This window comes from Camelus ferus, chromosome 26, assembly GCF_009834535.1.
Source record: "Camelus ferus isolate YT-003-E chromosome 26, BCGSAC_Cfer_1.0, whole genome shotgun sequence".
In the NCBI taxonomy this organism is placed as follows: Eukaryota; Metazoa; Chordata; class Mammalia; order Artiodactyla; family Camelidae; genus Camelus; species Camelus ferus.
Genome location: NC_045721.1, coordinates 18671632 through 18687820, shown reverse-complemented (window position 1 = coordinate 18687820; position 16189 = coordinate 18671632). Strand labels below are relative to the sequence as shown.

General features: G+C 49.1%; 3 protein-coding genes across 3 annotated transcripts in view; 1 reads left to right on the top strand and 2 right to left on the bottom strand.

Moving 5' to 3' along the window:
- The window catches only part of WWC2 (WW and C2 domain containing 2), a 129989-nt gene extending 119086 nt beyond the window's left edge, over window positions 1-10903 (top strand). Inside the window, 4 exon segments of the mRNA XM_032468571.1 lie at window positions 2938-2985; window positions 2987-3181; window positions 4929-5056; window positions 8096-10903. Coding sequence (XP_032324462.1) covers window positions 2938-2985; window positions 2987-3181; window positions 4929-5056; window positions 8096-8162 — 438 coding nt within the window. The 3' untranslated portion in view covers window positions 8163-10903.
- Window positions 10904-11741: 838 nt separating this feature from the next.
- LOC116660018 (claudin-22-like) lies at window positions 11742-12851 on the bottom strand. The gene has a single exon (XM_032468496.1). The coding sequence runs from the start codon at window positions 12607-12609 to the stop codon at window positions 11947-11949; it is 663 nt and encodes a 220-aa protein (XP_032324387.1). The 5' UTR covers window positions 12610-12851; the 3' UTR covers window positions 11742-11946.
- A 1279-nt stretch (window positions 12852-14130) lies between these two features.
- Window positions 14131-14816, bottom strand: LOC102521584 (putative claudin-24). The gene has a single exon (XM_032468562.1). The coding sequence runs from the start codon at window positions 14804-14806 to the stop codon at window positions 14144-14146; it is 663 nt and encodes a 220-aa protein (XP_032324453.1). The 5' UTR covers window positions 14807-14816; the 3' UTR covers window positions 14131-14143.
- Between the last annotated feature and the right edge of the window lie 1373 nt (window positions 14817-16189).

Here is a 16189-nt window from a genome sequence, read left to right as displayed (position 1 = left end):
AAGATTACAGAGACACAAGCACTGTGTCAGTGGTAGAGATGGAGAGAGGGTGTTCATTCATCATGGGTCCGGAGCCTGTGCTGATGAAGGCAGGGAGCTCGGTCCGCAGTGTGGGTGGAGAGTGTTTCTGCTGCTGGCCACCTGCTCTGGGGCAGCCGGGGAAGAGTGTAACGCCGGCACCTTTAGTGAGGGCAGACCATCTGGTAAAGGAGTACCTGGTTTTAGGAGTGTACAAGGAGTAACCTGCTTTTAAAAACAGATACTTTGAGGTGAAGGTTAATGTAGCTTAAGCCAGCTTTTCCTGGAAGCCAGAGGTCTTTGGATGAGCTTGAAAGGGTAACTCTGGGAGAATATTTAAATAAACTGGAAGCTTGGACTGTTCAGAAATTCCTGTTTACTTACCAACAGCTGAACTACAAATGGAAAGTTGTTTGTTTACCAATAATTTGTTTGGTGCTCATTTAGTAGGCTGCTTTATTTCACCTTAAAACGTGCCGTTCAGTAAGTGTGAGGCACCTGTGCGCACTGAGCTCTGCAGTGATGTGGTGCTGCGGGCAGGATGCTCCGCCTGGTGCATTCAGAGAGCGCACAGGACTCAGCAGAGCGCGGATAGAAGGGAGTGAGCGCATCTGGTTGGGAGACTTGAAAAGGCTTCGCAGGGAAGTTCTCTGGCCTTGACTGCCCTGGAAAATTTTTCAAAAGAAGGTGGTAGCTTTGTTGGGAGGACAGAGATGGACCCTGGGTGCTATCGGTGGGTGGCATGAAATGACACAGGGCATGGAAACACATTCAGGGCATAAGGCATGATCCAGCTTGGCCAGAGCTCGGCCCTATGGATGGAAAAGATGGGCGTGAGGACTGGAAAGGAGGTTGAATCGATATCTTCCCCAGTGACTCTCTGGATTGATGCCAATGTGTGCAGAGTACCAGCCGTGTGCCTGGGCAGCATTTAACTTCCTCTAGCCTCCTAGTTACCTGACAGTCATAAACATCTTTCTCTTTTCTAAAGGTAAATATGCCTTTTGATATTTTGAAGTATAGGTCTCTCGGGTTACCAAGTTTTCTGCTTTAAAGGCACTTAAATGTCCATCCTCTTGAATGAAAGTTCTTCTCAGCTCCTTAGGATGGTAGCGCTCTTCAGAGAACTTTAAAGTTTATGAATTGAGTGGAGCTGAAAACAGTCGAGTTACTGATAAACTTAGTTATTAGAACTTCTTGCATCAGACAAAGGTTAACCCTGAAACGTCGTTTAGGAAATAATAGTTAATGGTTTTTAAAGGGAGCAGCTAAAGTTTGGTAGAAGTGAATACGGAACACTATTCTGATTTAGGAGTTACAGCAGGAAAAAGACAGTGAAGAGCACAGAGCAGTGGAAGGCGTCCGGGACGGGGAAGGCGGCGGGCCCTGGCGTGGGAGGCACGAGGCTGGGGGGAGCTGTTGGCACAGCTCTTCCCAGTTCAGCGACCCCACGCTGACACTCTGAAGGCAGATATGGCGGGAGCATTGGCACCAAGGAACCCGGCAAACCGCACAGATCAGGGGGCCTCAGTTACACATGCAGCAGAGGAGCAGCGGGCCGCCACACATCAGAGTTGTTAGGGAGCCCCACAGGGCCCGACATCTGGGAAGGATTTCTGATCTTGAAAGATTAGTAACACGGTCGTAGAGTGTGAGTCTGGGTGATTGTGCTGTGTAATAAGTGTGTTAGAGCAGAGGCTGGATAAAGGGAAACCGGATAATGAGAGCAGCGGGGAATGCTGCGGCAGACCTGTGGGCAGGGAGACGGGGAATCGGAGGAGACAATGAGAGCTATTCAGACTGGGCTGCAGCCCTGAAACACGAAGAGGGGCAGCCAGGCCCTCTCCCTCCGTCCGTCGTGAGCCCCGCCGTTGTTCCAGGCCTTCCTGCTGGTGGACCTGTCAAGTCCGAGCCCCTTCTCTCTCGTAGCAGATAGTACCGGCTTTATTAGTGATCTCTTGTCTTCCACCCCCACTGCCAGCAGCCTGGGCAAGAAGGGCCCTCCGCGCTTCCCTCTGCTCAGGCCGCCCTGCCCAGTCTCGGCCGAGTTCCCTTCCTTGAGTGAGTCTGACCCGGCCCTGAGTCACCCCCGCCCTGGCTTCCTGAGACAGAAGACGCTGCTTCACGGTTCACTGCTGTTTTCTGTCTTGGGCCATTCCCGAAACAAAGTCCTCAAGGGCAGAAATGGTGTCTTCTCTGTCTGGTGTTCTGCCTCCAAACCCCCAGCAGACACTTACTCATACACATTCAGTAATTATTTAATAAGTGGATGAGCTCGGCCCCAGGGGCTCAGGGGTGGAAGTGGGTGTCAGCCGATGGGAAGCCGGGGAGGGAGTCGGAGCGGAAGGATACTGACGGGAGGAGGGAGTCAGAGCCCTCGCTCCAGGCGCTTCTACAAGTGACAGCGGGAGGTGTCCGCTGCGAGGCCACCGCCGTGTGTCCCGGGACGGAGGGGCTGTGAGTGTGCTGTGCTGTTTTCTTAGGGGGCTGGCTCTGGGTGGTAAACCGGTCCGGCTAAGCTAGGCTGTTCCATGGTAACAACTTGAAAAATCTCTGCAGCTTAAAACAAGAAAGGCGTACTTCTGGTTTAGTTCCTGTCCCCCGCCGGCAAGGCTGGGGCCCTGCTCCTCGGCCTCCCTCCGTACCCCCGCCACGGGGCCTCCGCCGCTGAGTCTCTGCTGTCCCTCTCGCAGGGGACAGAGAGGGACAGCTCTCACACTCCGAAGGCCTTCTGCCTGGAGGTGACACCTCACTCCCCCCGCCCCGCCCTCCATCCAAGGCGGGTCACCGGGCCGGTTCCGCTTCGTTTCAAGGCAGCAGGGACATGAGCTCCTGTCACGGGCCCGGAAGGAGGGCGAGCAGGCCGGTGAGCGCCCGCGTAACGAGGGCGTCGTGTTGTTCCGTCTCCTGACGCTCCAGGCGGTGTGCCAGCCGGTCCTGAGGAGGACGGCGCCCGAGTGCCCAGTTGCGGACCTCTCTGGACTTGGAGCTGGACCTGCAGGCCTCCCTGACCCGGCAGAGCCGCCTCAACGACGAGCTGCAGGCCCTGCGGGGCTTGAGGCAGAAGCTGGAGGACCTGAAAGCACAGGGCGAGACCGACCTCCCGCCGGGCGTGCTGGAGGACGAGCGGTTCCAGAGGCTCCTGAGACAGGCCGAGAAGCAGGTACGGGCCGCCGTCGCCGCCGCCGGCTTCCTCTTGCTGGCCCTGCGGGGCACGCACCTGCACACGTGCACGCACATGCACGCACACATATGCACATGTGCACGCATACACGCACACATGCACACACGCCTGCCCATTCACGTCCACCACTTCCCCTCCATGTTGGGGATTTGTGAGATTTCCAGCACCGTGGCCATAAAATGCTAACAGCGAGCAAAGAGCCTGCCAATTGCCCTAAAAAATGTGGCTCCCAGGAAAGCTGAGGTGGGAGCCAGCCGCAATCCCAGATGTGCCCCCTTGTCAGGACGGCTGTCAGGCCTCTGCGTCACACTCCATAACCTTCCCCCTTTGTGGCTGATTGTCTGTTTTGTAGCTCAGAGTGGAAACTGAATCAGAGTTAGTATCCCCGTGTATCTTACAACCCCCTGAGGAAAGGGAGCGAGGAGCTCAGGACTGTAAATTAGGCTGGATTGTGTTCTTTAAGTCGCCAGGCTTCTCAGTGTGACTGTGAGTGAACCACTGGGCCTTCCTGCAGCTCAGGCTCCCACCGCACCAACTGGAGGTCAACCACGCTCCCCTGGAACGTGGGTCGTAAAGACTGCATCACGACCTGTGGGGTGAGAGGGGGAGGCCGGGCAGGTTGGTGTCTCTCCCAAGGAGCCTCACTTGCGCACAAAGCAGAAGTTTCTTTCTCTTCCTCTGAGGGTTTCCCTGTCAAAATGCCTAAGTTCTGTGACTGCTAGGCTTCTTAAAAGCTTGAAATAATACAGATGTTAACATTTTCACAAGTTAGACTCTACTAAGAAAATTATGTGTCAGAGATAGTAATACACCTCATTCAACAAAATAAATCTTAACGATTTCAGTGACGCGCTCAGCAGTGAGACTTAACTGCCTGCGAAGTTGGCTACGACTGATTATTGGCTGCTGACGAAAATTTTATCATAAATTTTGGCGCCCAGACTTTTGGAGGAAGATACAGCTCTAGGCACAGATATAAATATGTAAACACAGGGACAAACAGAGTCTTCAGTGAAGTGTGTTCTTATTCAGCTGGGAGAGGAGTATCTTCATGTGTTCCATGTGGTCAGTCGATGTTGCACAAAACAAAGTGATTTTGCAGTCGCCACGTGAACGCTGGCAGTTGCAACTATCAGCAGCCGTTGGCCGGCTTAGAGGGGCCGCCTAACGGCGCTCTGCAGGGGATGAGACAGACCACCTCGCTTCCGTTCGCGTGGAAGGGGACAGAATACTGAATGAGGTCTCGCGGGCCGGTTGTATCTCTGATATGATAAAATACATTTTCTTGCGGAAGCTGGGCCAGATTTTCTTACCTAAGAATATCCAGCACGTACGTTCCTTCTCTGGTTTTTCCTATCTGTCCGTCTTTTCACGCCAATAGGCAGACGGCCATTTGAGGCTGGTTTGCTCGTGTTGTAGGCCACCAGGAGTCAGACCAGCAGCAGCACTCCAGCAGGGTGACTGGTTTCCCCGTCTGACGCAGCGCACCATGGTAGAAGTCACTTCCTTGTGTTTACTGAGTCAGTAGTTCCCTCCCTGGGGCCTGGTGAAAAACCATCCATTCGCAAAAGCGCATTTGGGCGCGTGGGTGTCACCCGATGCTGAGAAAAGACCCCCTCCTCCTCAGCTGCCAGGCCGGCTCCTGGCGTTAGCCCGGTGTCTTTCAGGCTTAGAGCCTGTATTTGGAATTTCTAATTAACGTTTTGTGATTTGATTTCCTCGCCAGGCCGAACAGTCGAAAGAGGAGCAGAAGCAAGACTTGAATGCGGAGAAGCTGATGAGACAGGTCTCCAAGGACGTGTGTCGGCTGCGGGAGCAGAGCCGCAAGGTGCCCCGGCAGGTGCAGTCCTTCAGGTGGGCACCCCAGGAACTCAGACCCCTCCTCCTGGCCCCAGGTGTGCGTCCCCCCCCGGCTCCTTCCCACCGGCTGCAGTCCTGACTCAGCTGAAGCCCATTCGAAGAGCTGTCCCCAGCTCTTCGAAGCAGTTAGCACACCTCATGGAGAAATCGTAACACAGAGGGCACAGGAAAGTCACGTGTCTCCAGGGTCTTGCTGTTGCCTCACTGGACATAGTCCTTGGGCTCCTGGGAGCCATGCCCAGGGCGGGGCCCGGCCGTCCCGAGAAGGGCAAGGGCTCCTGGCCCCCCGGAGATGCCAGCCTGTGGGGGGCTGCGGGCATGGAGGCCTGGGCAGGGCCACGTGGGAAGAGCCACCTGAGGGGTGAGTGGGGTCCTAGGGGGGCACATGGAGGACCCTCACCCCTGGGAGAGGCAGGACGAGGTCGAAGAGGCAGCGTTTGAACCCGGGGTAGAAGAACAGGTCCAGGTGTGTCCGGCACCAGGGCTGGCAGGTTTGAGAAGGGACCGAGGCAGGCGGGACCAGCTCGGACAGAGGCACCAAGCCTCAGGTAGACGTCAGTGCCAGCAGGGGAGCCTGTCAGAGCTGGACTCAGACCACGCACAGCCCCGTGAGCCGTGCCGTGCTTTCACCTGTGACTTTAGACAGCAGGGATCGCGCACAAGAGTACGTGGTGGGGAGACTGCACGTGGGAGACATCAGAGGCACGTGGAGAGGGCCCGGGAGCCTGGCGGGGGTAAGTGGGAACTGCGGGCACGGCCTCCAGGCTCCAGTCCTGCCTAGAGATTGAGGACACGGGAGCTGGAGCGGTCATGTGCCGGGGGCGGTCAGTTCTGCTTTTGGACGTACCAGACCAGCAGTCCCAATGTGACAGCTCAGGAAGCTGTGGCCAGCAGTCAAGTAAAAATAAAAATCTGAAGCCAGGATTGAAGGTCGGATGGGAGATAAAAATGGGAGCCTTCATCCCACATATGGTGGCTCCACAATGGATGTGGGTCAGCCATCCCAGAAAGTGGGAGAAGGCGACCAGGAGAGGAGACCATGAGGTGTAAGAAGGAACGGCCGAGGAGATAGGAGAACCGGGCTGCGGTTCAGGAGTCAGAGGGGGGAGGTTGGTGCTGTTGGATACGGCAGCAAAGAAGAGGACTGAAAAGCTCCCCCAGACTGGAGGCCCCTGGTGACCATCCAGGGATGGTTCAGTCAAGGGAGAGGAGGGCCGCAGAAGACGTTTGGTTTCAGTGGTTTGTGGTGGGTCTGTGGTGGTGCTCACGTGCGTATGCATGCGTGTGTGTGGTGTAGAGGAGTCTGGAGGAAGCTCTTAGGCTGAGGGGGCAGAAGCGCAAGGAGCACGTTTGGACGTGCGGGGCAGACCGGATGTGTGTGGGGCAGGATCGTTGGGAAGGGATGGGCTTTGGGGCCAGAGGAAGAGTGGGGATCATGCTGTCCCGAGGGAGTCCCGAGAGGAGAGGAGTTGGAGGCATTGTGCGCTTAAGACTCTTCAATGTGATGGTTCAGAGTAAAAAGTCAAATTTTTCCTGCCTCCATTGTGCTCCAGAACTGCTCTTGTAACTCTCAGAGGATGCTGCTCCTTGGGTCTTAGAACTGCAGCGCGGTGAGAGGAATCTTCTCATGCCTTTGGTGCTGTGGTCACTTTGAGAGTAAGAAACATTGTCCAGTCATCCAACCCCCCAAGGGTTGTTTTTAAAACCCAAAGTAAAGATTTATAAACACTCCCCCAGTCCCTTAACATACAAGCCATTTATACCACCAGGCAGGTGAGATGGACCAGGGAAGACAGTTGGCCTGGAAACAGTCAGGTGTCTGGTCCCTGCGCTCGCCTGGGGCAGGGGGAGAGTTGGGAACGGTGGGGCCTGGGGCACTCTGCCCTAGCTGCTGGTCTCACCTGGGATCAAAGTCCCAGTGCTCCCTGGTCTTCTGATTTGTCGCAGGAAGGTAGAAATCGGGAATTTTTATGTGAAATATCTTAAATGTAGACACTGACACCTAATTCAGGTGTTTAAAAAACGCCATGTGAGCCAAAGAAATTCATTTGCAGGAAGCACTGAAGAAAAGGTCCCAGTTTTGAGTTCTGCCTTCAGTGACGTCATGACCATGCCCACTCGCCTCTTCTAACTCTTAATTTTCTCTCTTATGGAACTGAGCAGTGGAAAGGATGCGCTACCACAAAAACACTCCCTCCAGTTCCCCAGTTTTTACCCTTCCTCCTCGTCTCTCTCCTTTCCTTAGTCTTTATAGCTTCCCCACCTCAGTTCTGGCGTCTTCACACACACACACCCCGCCCCCCCCACGCCCCGACCATCTAACAGCTGGTGTCTCAGGAGGGCCGGTGCTTTCTCCTTCTTTACGGCTTCACCGTCCCCGCGTGCGTAACCAGCCTTGGCAGACGTGCGCAGAAGGGACACTACCCGCTGTGAAGACTTTGTAGAAAATAGTAGCTATGCAACCCTAAAACCTAATCTTTTTAACAGTCTTCTAACCTCTGAAAACCGTTCCTCCCCCTTTCTCGGCGTCTCCCTTTCAGGCTACTGCTACTCGTCCCTGTGTCAGGATGCAGGGCGATCAGCCGTCAGCCTCCTCCTCTTCCCTCGGTCTGAGTCGTGATGTTGCAAATTAAGTTGCCCTTTCCTGAGCATGGTATTGATTTCAAAGAATTTTCCCAGGATCATGGACTTTTCTGTGCGGATTCTGGCCCTCTGGAATCCTCTCCTACCTGGTCTAGAAACACTTAGACTGAGCCCCTGATGGTTCAAGACCTCTCTCACACTGGAAATCCTGGGCGGGAACTCACTGCCTTGGTCAACAGACGGTTTCCTGTGGGTCACAGCTGTCCTCCCTTGCGTCTTTCCGAGAAAAGGCAAAGGCAGTCTCGGTTTTCAGCGGAGCCCTAGCTAAGGAAAAGAGCTCCCACCCAGCTTGGAGAGACCACGCTGGCATCCTTGAGAAGAACTTTTAACGGGCACACACTATTTTCCACCTTGCGTTGAAGTCGGTGTATTTCTCACCCCCGCCTCTAGGGAGAAGATTGCCTACTTCACCAGAGCGAAGATAAGCATCCCGGCCCTGCCGGCTGATGACGTGTGATGACGGGTGATGACGTGATTCCGGCACCGGCGACTGCATTTTCTCACCTCTGCATTTCTTAGGGAGGGCAAAAGACTGAACATTCGGAGGTTTTGTTTTTTGTAATATAACCATCAACTCTTAAAGAGCTTTTATTTCACGTCAGATTTTCGAAATGTTAATTTGTAAAGTACCATGAATGTAATTCTTATATGTTTTAAAAAAAAGAAAAAAAATCAGATAACCAAAACGGGCTAACCTGGTACACGAGTGCACAGTGTGTCGTATCGCCAGTGGGCTGTTTTGTAAAAATGGAGTAGCGGCCGTGCCCGTGTCTGTCCTCTTGAGCCGACTGCTGAGAGGGGACGTGGTTTCGCAGAATGCCTCTCGCTTTCCCTTTGCGCTCCGGTGCGCAGGCTCCCGGCGGCGTGTCCGGCCCGGGGGGGGGGGGGGGGGGGGGAGCCGGCGGCCTGGGCGTGAGCCCGGCGCGGAGCTGCGGGTCCACCCGAACGGCTGCTGCGCTCACTTCGCCACCTCTGTCTGAACACTTCGCTTCCTTCAAACAGCTTCCTTTTTGTCCTTTTGTATTTGTCTAAAGAAAGCAAAAGCAAAATGCTGAGTGCGAGAACGTAGGAACGCAGAGGAGCAGCGCTCGTGGCTGCGCTGCGGGTCCTGCGGCCGTGACTCTGCGGGCAGGGAGCCGAAAGCAGAAAGCCAGCCAGCCAGCCAGCCTCGGATACACCGACAGCCGCCCATCAGCGAGCAGCTGCTGCTTCTCACTCAGCCGGAGTTTGCCTAAGTGTTCGAGTGTGAGCGCCTGGCTTGCACCAGTCTTGTTTTGTCCCGGGGTGCGATGGTACCAAGAAGGAGGAGGTGGCCCGGTGTTCTGAGGCCCGACAGCGCCGATGATGGGGAGGGAAACACGGCAGCACGCACTTGGTGACACCAGGAATGAGGGGGAGGGCATCTTGATTGAATCAAGGTTGCCATGAATTTTAGAAATACTCCAGGAAACACATTTCTAACATTTTCCAGGAATTATTTTACAGCTCTCGTTTTTAGGGAATCCTACCTATAATCGGGAGGCCAAGAGAAGAGAGTGCCTGGGGAGATTATTAATTTGAAGTATAAGCTGAGTCATTTGAAAAAAAAAAAATCGTATTCTAGATGAACAAGTATAAGGGTAGAAGCTGACTACCGAGTCCTCCACTGGGGAATTTCAGCTTCCCCAGCCCAGACACTTCTTAAAAGAAACAAACCCCCAGTGTAGCTCTGCCAGCATAAAAGGCTTTTAAAATAAACAGTTTTATATAAGTTAAATCATACTTATCCCTCAGTCTGTAACACCGGGAGAAGCCGTTTTTGATGAGCCATCTTACATAGCAAGTAAAATCAATTTTTTTTAAGAGATGCAAAAATCATCTTAAAGGAATGTGCCCCTCAAAAAAAAAAAAGAAACACAAGTTCTATTCCTAAGCTAGAGTCCTCATTGGTAAGAACTTTTATTTTCTTGAAAGTAATTATACATATTTTAGAAAGTTCGTTTTATCAGAATCAAAATTCAAATTAACAAGGTTTGAGCTTAGAACTTCAATTACTTTTTCCTAAGTGTCCCAGCATTTATATAAAATGTCTTATATAAAATCTTTAAAGCAATAACGTGGCACCACTCTGAACAAAAGCCAGCCTCATTAGTTGACTGAGCACAGTCCTCCTGGGCCACCCAGCTTATCCTGCTAGATGGCTGAGGAGAACCAGGAGAGGTCAAGGTCAAATGTGAAAAAGACGTTTATTTAATGTAGAGTTAAGTGAAGGTCAGCTGTTTTCAGCTTCTTAGTTTGACCATGAAAATGTTTATAGAACTATGTGTAGTTGTACCGTACGATTTTGTTTTCTTCACTTATTTATTTACGGTCTTATTTATGTTCTGTTTAATATATAGTTCGGTTCTGGCCATCTTAAATGTTTGACATAGAAGAGGCTATATTGGAATATTTACAGCTTTATAAATTCCATCAGATTAGCTGTAAACTTTTTGTAATACAAAGAGTTTCAGACAAGTGTTAAAGAATAAAATCTGTCTCAGGCTGGTAGTTAACCGTTGTGACCAAGATGCTTTTGGTTTCATTTTACAACATTTGCTCATTTCTAACATGAGAGACGAATTTAATATAATCCTTTTCCACACTTTAAAAATCAGCAATAGTATTATGTATTTATAGGCAGCTTTTAACAATCCTGTCATATTTGTACTAACCCAATGATTCACAGTGACAAAACATTTTAATAACTTGACCACAAAACCATATGGACAAACATGACTTTTAATACTATAAATACTATTTTTTAAAGGTAGAATTTATTCTTCCCAGGGTAAAAAGAATGTAATATTTAGTTCTCAAGTTTGAATTATCAGTATGTTATTATCATTTTGTATATCAGAATCTGTTACAGGTACAAAAAAAAGTTGCTAGCCAAATGAACAAAGTTTAGCTGAATCTCTGTAGCATGCAAATCAAATAAATTTAAAATCTTTTTTTTTGGTATTACTTTATATTGTATTAAACATCAAAAGCTCAGGACTGAACTAAATATTTAATCAGGTTAAATTCTGAATATGTTTGTTTTAATTTGTCTTGTTTGTAAAAGTATGCAAATACATCACATAGATTAACTCTGGTTTCTGCACTTTTCATGTGTTTGTGGGTGGGGAAAAAAATTGTTTTTTTTTTTTTAACAAAGATATCTATTGCCTAATACTTTATTTCAGTGTCGTTTATTGTTCAGTTGTTTCCCTGATTGGCAAAAACACAGAAGTTTACTTGAACCAGGTACCAAACAAATGTAAAATCTTTAATGAAGAATCCCCCAAGCCAGCAGCTTGTTGTGAATAATTCTTGGTTGGACCATATGTATTGCTGATTTAAAAAAAAAAAAAAAAAAAGGCTCTGCCCACACCCCCCAGTCCTGCCCTGCAGCGCCCCCTGTGGCTGAGCTACCTACTGCAGGCCACAGGACCCAGGAGCAAAAGCACATGTGTGCGGTAGATTCTACATGAATCTTCAGAGCAGGAGACTGCCCACCTCTGCTCCTGACATAATAAAGAAGGCATGAATGAAGGTGTCTGACTTTTGGAAGAGGCTTCACAGAGGCCCTGAGGTCTCCAATTAAAAAGGAGATGATGTGGTGGGGTGGGTGTATAGCTCAGTCGTAGAGGGCATGCTTAGCATGCACGAGGTCCTGGGTTCAATCCCCAGTACCTCCATTAAAAAACAAAGAAAGTTATTCCTTTAAACAAAAAGTGATGATGTGTCCCCTGTACCGCACCTCTCAAGCTTTCAGAGAGCCAGCAATGTTTTTGGTATAATTAGATGCCGTACCTTTTAAATAAATAAGCATCCTGACTTTAGTTTCAGTATAATAGGTGATCTTAAACACTTGAAAGAAGTAAATGATTAGCAGTAACATTTCTAGTTGCCAAAATGATTCACCTCTATGAATAACACCTTGGAAAGACTTGTGAGTACTAATATAACGTTTTATTTACCAGTTCTGTGCAATCACTGAATCTGTTTTAAAATTGAGAAACCTCATCCACAGTAATGAGTATGATTATTAAGTCTCGACTGGTTTTGGTCTGAGTAGAATATAAAAGTGGTTTCCCATCTTAGAAAGAATTTATAATTTCAGAAGCGATAAGGGAAAATGCATTTTAGAAAATCAAAAGCATAGTGAAACGTGTGACTGTGGAACAAGGAATCCTACCAAATCATCTGAGGAGTAAACATCACTGATCCCTTCCAGTTTAGAGTTTCAGGTGAGTGGTTTTCATCTCCAGGTGTAGATGGTGGTGCTGCATCTCTGCCACTGCATAGTGGCCGGAAGCTAGGGGGGCCCGGGTCCCACAGGCTGCCCAGTTTAGCAGACACCCTCCTAGCAGGAGAGAAAAGCCAGCAAACCAGCCGATAAAGAGGGATTCCCCAAACTCCCACCTGGGCACAATCTCTGGGACGGTCTCATCCCAGAACTCCCAGACTGTCATGTGGGCGACCCAGGAGACAGGAACAAGGCCTGCAATGCCCGCTGTCCAGGACAGAATTCCTCCCAGGATTAACAGCCGCTTCTTGAGATCTTGCTGTCTCTCTCCAATTCTCAAGCAGTCCAGGCCAAACCCCGAGAACAGCAGGCCCAGGAATCCCAGCCCGTTCGACATGAACATTAAAATCCTGGAGATCCTGAGCTCGGCAGGCAAAGCCAGGAAAGAATCAAAGTCCTTGCATTGCATCCCCACTTCCTCTTGGATGACGCAGGTTTGCCAGAGTCCCATGGTCCAGTTTTCCATTTCATTTAAGTCCAGGTTGAGGTTCTTCCATTGTGGCAGGTAGTTTGTAAGACAGGATAAAACCCATCCCAGCAAAGATAATGCAATTCCAGCTAACTGTGCCACAGCTCTAAATACTAAAGCCATTATAAAGCCCTGCGACCTTAAGTCAGACTAATCCCTGCCTTTCAGTGGCTGCGAAAAGAAGTGTGACACTTGTGTCATCCCTTACAGAGCTCAGAAGTATTTTTTCATTGTGTATTTAGGAGGATTCTTGCCAGAGTTGCTATTGTTCGATTCTATGTTGAATAGGTCAGAAAAGGATAGGGAAATAATTCTGCAAACCAGTAATGCCAAGGTGCGGCCCAGATCATGTTCACGTCCTATGGGCTGCATTTGATAGTAAGCAGTTTGTCCCCAAAATAACATTAAGTGGTGATAACCCTCCTCTCATTGCTAACATATAAATGGCTTTCATGTTGTTGCCAACCTTTCTAGCAAGTCAAGGAAATAAGAAGTCTTACATGCAAGATGCTTCATTGACAGTTTTCATTCAGTTTCTGCCGCTTTGTATCTTACTAATTGCACCTGTCATATTTTCATGGGTTAAAAGGTCTCACATTTCAACATACACGTTGTGGTTATACTAAGTGTTATCATTTTTTTGAATACGTTCAAGAAAAGTGTTTCTTAACCAAGTAAGTCAGTCTTCTCAGAAATCTCTCCTGGAGAACTTACATCAGGCTTTAAAAAAAATAAAATCCGTTAGGATACATATATCCCATAACACATGAAACAATTCTGAACTAAATATCAAGTCTGTTTACCTACATGCCTTCCAGTCAGCTCCAGGCACGTGGGCATAAATACTTGCTATTTTTGTTTCTTTGCTTAAATATGCTTTCCATGCCTGCAAAGTAGAAGCAGTAGGGCCTTGCAGGGTAGTCACCCTCTCTGTTGGTTCATCCCTATGCTTGCTGTTTTTAACTGAACAAAGGAAAGGTTTTATTAGGGCAGATGAGCTGGATATTAAGCAAAAGATTTTTGCAAGTGTTTATCTTTTTAAAATATGAAGTTTTTGAGAGAAGAGATTGGCCAGTATTTTAAATCTGAGGGTATCACGAAGCACTACAAGCTTCAGCCTCATAAAGTCCTGCCATACAGAGTTCCCAGTAATTTCCTAAACACAAACCACCTCTGTTCAAAAAAAGACCAAGTTACTGTTGTGGAAATAACACTTTGGATAGGATTAACGTGTGGTTTTGCTAGTGTAGAATGCTTATTGGATTTCAGGTTGTTAGTTTTTTTCTTCAGGAAACAGGAACTAAGTATTATCAATTTCAGCTCCCAACAAAACCCAAAAAGGTTTCTATTATCAAATTTACATGTTAAAGCTTAATACTGATCATCTTGGACAACTGCTACCACATTTTGATTTAAATAGCCAGATCAGTGAGAGTTTTTTGTTGTTGTTGTTCATAATTTTCTTTAAGACATAGATTTGCATCTTTCTTACTTCCCCAGACTTTGGGGGGATGGGGTATCTAGGCTAGAAAAGTAGTTATCTAATGAGAAAATGTGAGTAGTACAGATTTAGTTACATAACAAAGACCCATTTATCATGCAGACCCCTCCGTGACAGCTGAGGTAGGAGGTACATCTCTCTGGTCTGGTCAAAGTCTTACAGTTTAGGATCAGCACGTCCATTTTCCAGGCAGGAACACTGAGTTTGCATCTCTGACACTGCATAGTGGCCGGAAGCTAGGGGGGCCCGGGTCCCACAGGCTGCCCAGTTTAGCAGACACCCTCCTAGCAAGAGAGAAAAGCCAGCAAACCAGCCGATAAAGAGGGCTTCCCCAAACTCCCACCTGGGCACAATCTCTGGGACGGTCTCATCCCAGAACTCCTGGACTGTCACGTGGGCGACCCAAGAGACGGGAACGAGGCCTGCAATGCCCGCTGTCCAGGACAGAATTCCTCCCAGGATTAACAGCCGCTTCTTGAGATCTTGCTGTCTCTCTCCAATTCTCAAGCAGTCCAGGCCAAACCCCGAGACCAGCAGGCCCAGGAATCCCAGCCCGTTCGACATGAACATTAAAATCCTGGAGATCCTGAGCTCGGCAGGCAAAGCCAGGAAAGAATCAAAGTCCTTGCATTGCATCCCCACTTCCTCTTGGATGACGCAGGTTTGCCAGAGTCCCATGGTCCAGTTTTCCATTTCATTTAAGTCCAGGTTGAGGTTTTTCCAATGTGGCAAATAAGTTGTAATAACGGATAAAACCCATCCCAGCAAAGACAGTAAAATTCCAACGAATTGCATCACTGCTCTAAAGACTAAAGCCATTGCCACCAATCTGAGAACTCTTGCCACCCCTATAGGAGCCGCCGTCTTTGCGGTGGACAGCAGCGTGATGCTCTTAGTTCTACGCTGCCTGGGGAATATAAGCTTTGGTCGTTAACCCTTTGCGCACTCTGAAATGCGTTTTTGTTCTTCTCGAATATAATGTTTCATGTAAAGGACGAAGGACTCTGTTAAAGCTATGAGTTAGGCTTTCTGATAAGGATTTGATTTGTTACCTTCCAAATTGCTTGGTAAAATTATATCCCCAATGCTTGATGATTATAAATCTAAGGATGAACAAAGAGGTCTCTATGACCCCTCACCCTAAAATACAACAGAAATCTTTGTGCTTCAATATGGATTAATTAGATTTTAAGTGGTGATAAAAAGCCAGCCCTTTCAACAACAGGACCTCATTGTCGTAGCTGAATCTGAGATTTCAGGGATGCAAAACAAGACCTTGTAAAGAAAGGTAGACTGTTTGCCTATAATCTTTATTCTTCTCGGACTTCCTCAACCTACACAAGAGCCTGGCCCTGCGTTCTTGAGTGTCACAGGGACTTGGCTGGGACTTGGCAGAAAAGTTGCCCGCAGATTCCTTTGAAAGGTAGAGGCTGGTTCACTGGGTTAATTAAAATGAAAAAGACCAAGGCTGTGTCCAGAGGTACAAAGACAGGGAGCAGCCCACGAGGCTCAGGACTTCACGCTGAGATTCTCTCCATCCTCGGTAAGGACCTGGGGTGAAGCATGATCTCGTAATATCTGAGAGGTGTCCTTTGTCCACAGCTGAGCTGTCTTCACTGTCATTTAAGCCACATCAACCAAGCAACATCAAACATGGCGACTCCCGCCAATTCCAAGACAGAACAGCCACCAGGGCGCCGACCTTTGAGGCATCGTCTTGTTTGTGTGTCTGATTTAAGCCACACCTGAGAGCAAACTTCAGCAGAACATGACCCCTCAGAACGCAGGGCCTCACAGGACAGGGGGAGAGGCCACGTGCCCGACCTTCCCACGGCTGCCTCAGGCTCCGCTTGGTCCAGCTTCTCCCCACAGGGCCCCTGGGCTCCTGCACCCACAGCCAGAGGCAGGACCTGAGAGCCCTGCCTGGATCAGGAAAGACACACAGGTTCCTAAAGTGGAGCCACTACCCTGGAAGATTCTAACCCATGAAACAGAACCACTGCCCATCACATTTCTAGTCCAGGATTGGAGAAGAAGCTTTACGATGTGGCTCAGTGGAGGCGGGAGAGCCGGCGCCTGATCCCGATAAACCAAAGTGAGCCCGAGAGTCGGGTCAGAAGACGCGTCTTCACCATTTTCCATCATCAGGTACTAAACAAGAAGACGAATTCTTTCTTTCACAGTTTTTCAGAATCCCTCAGG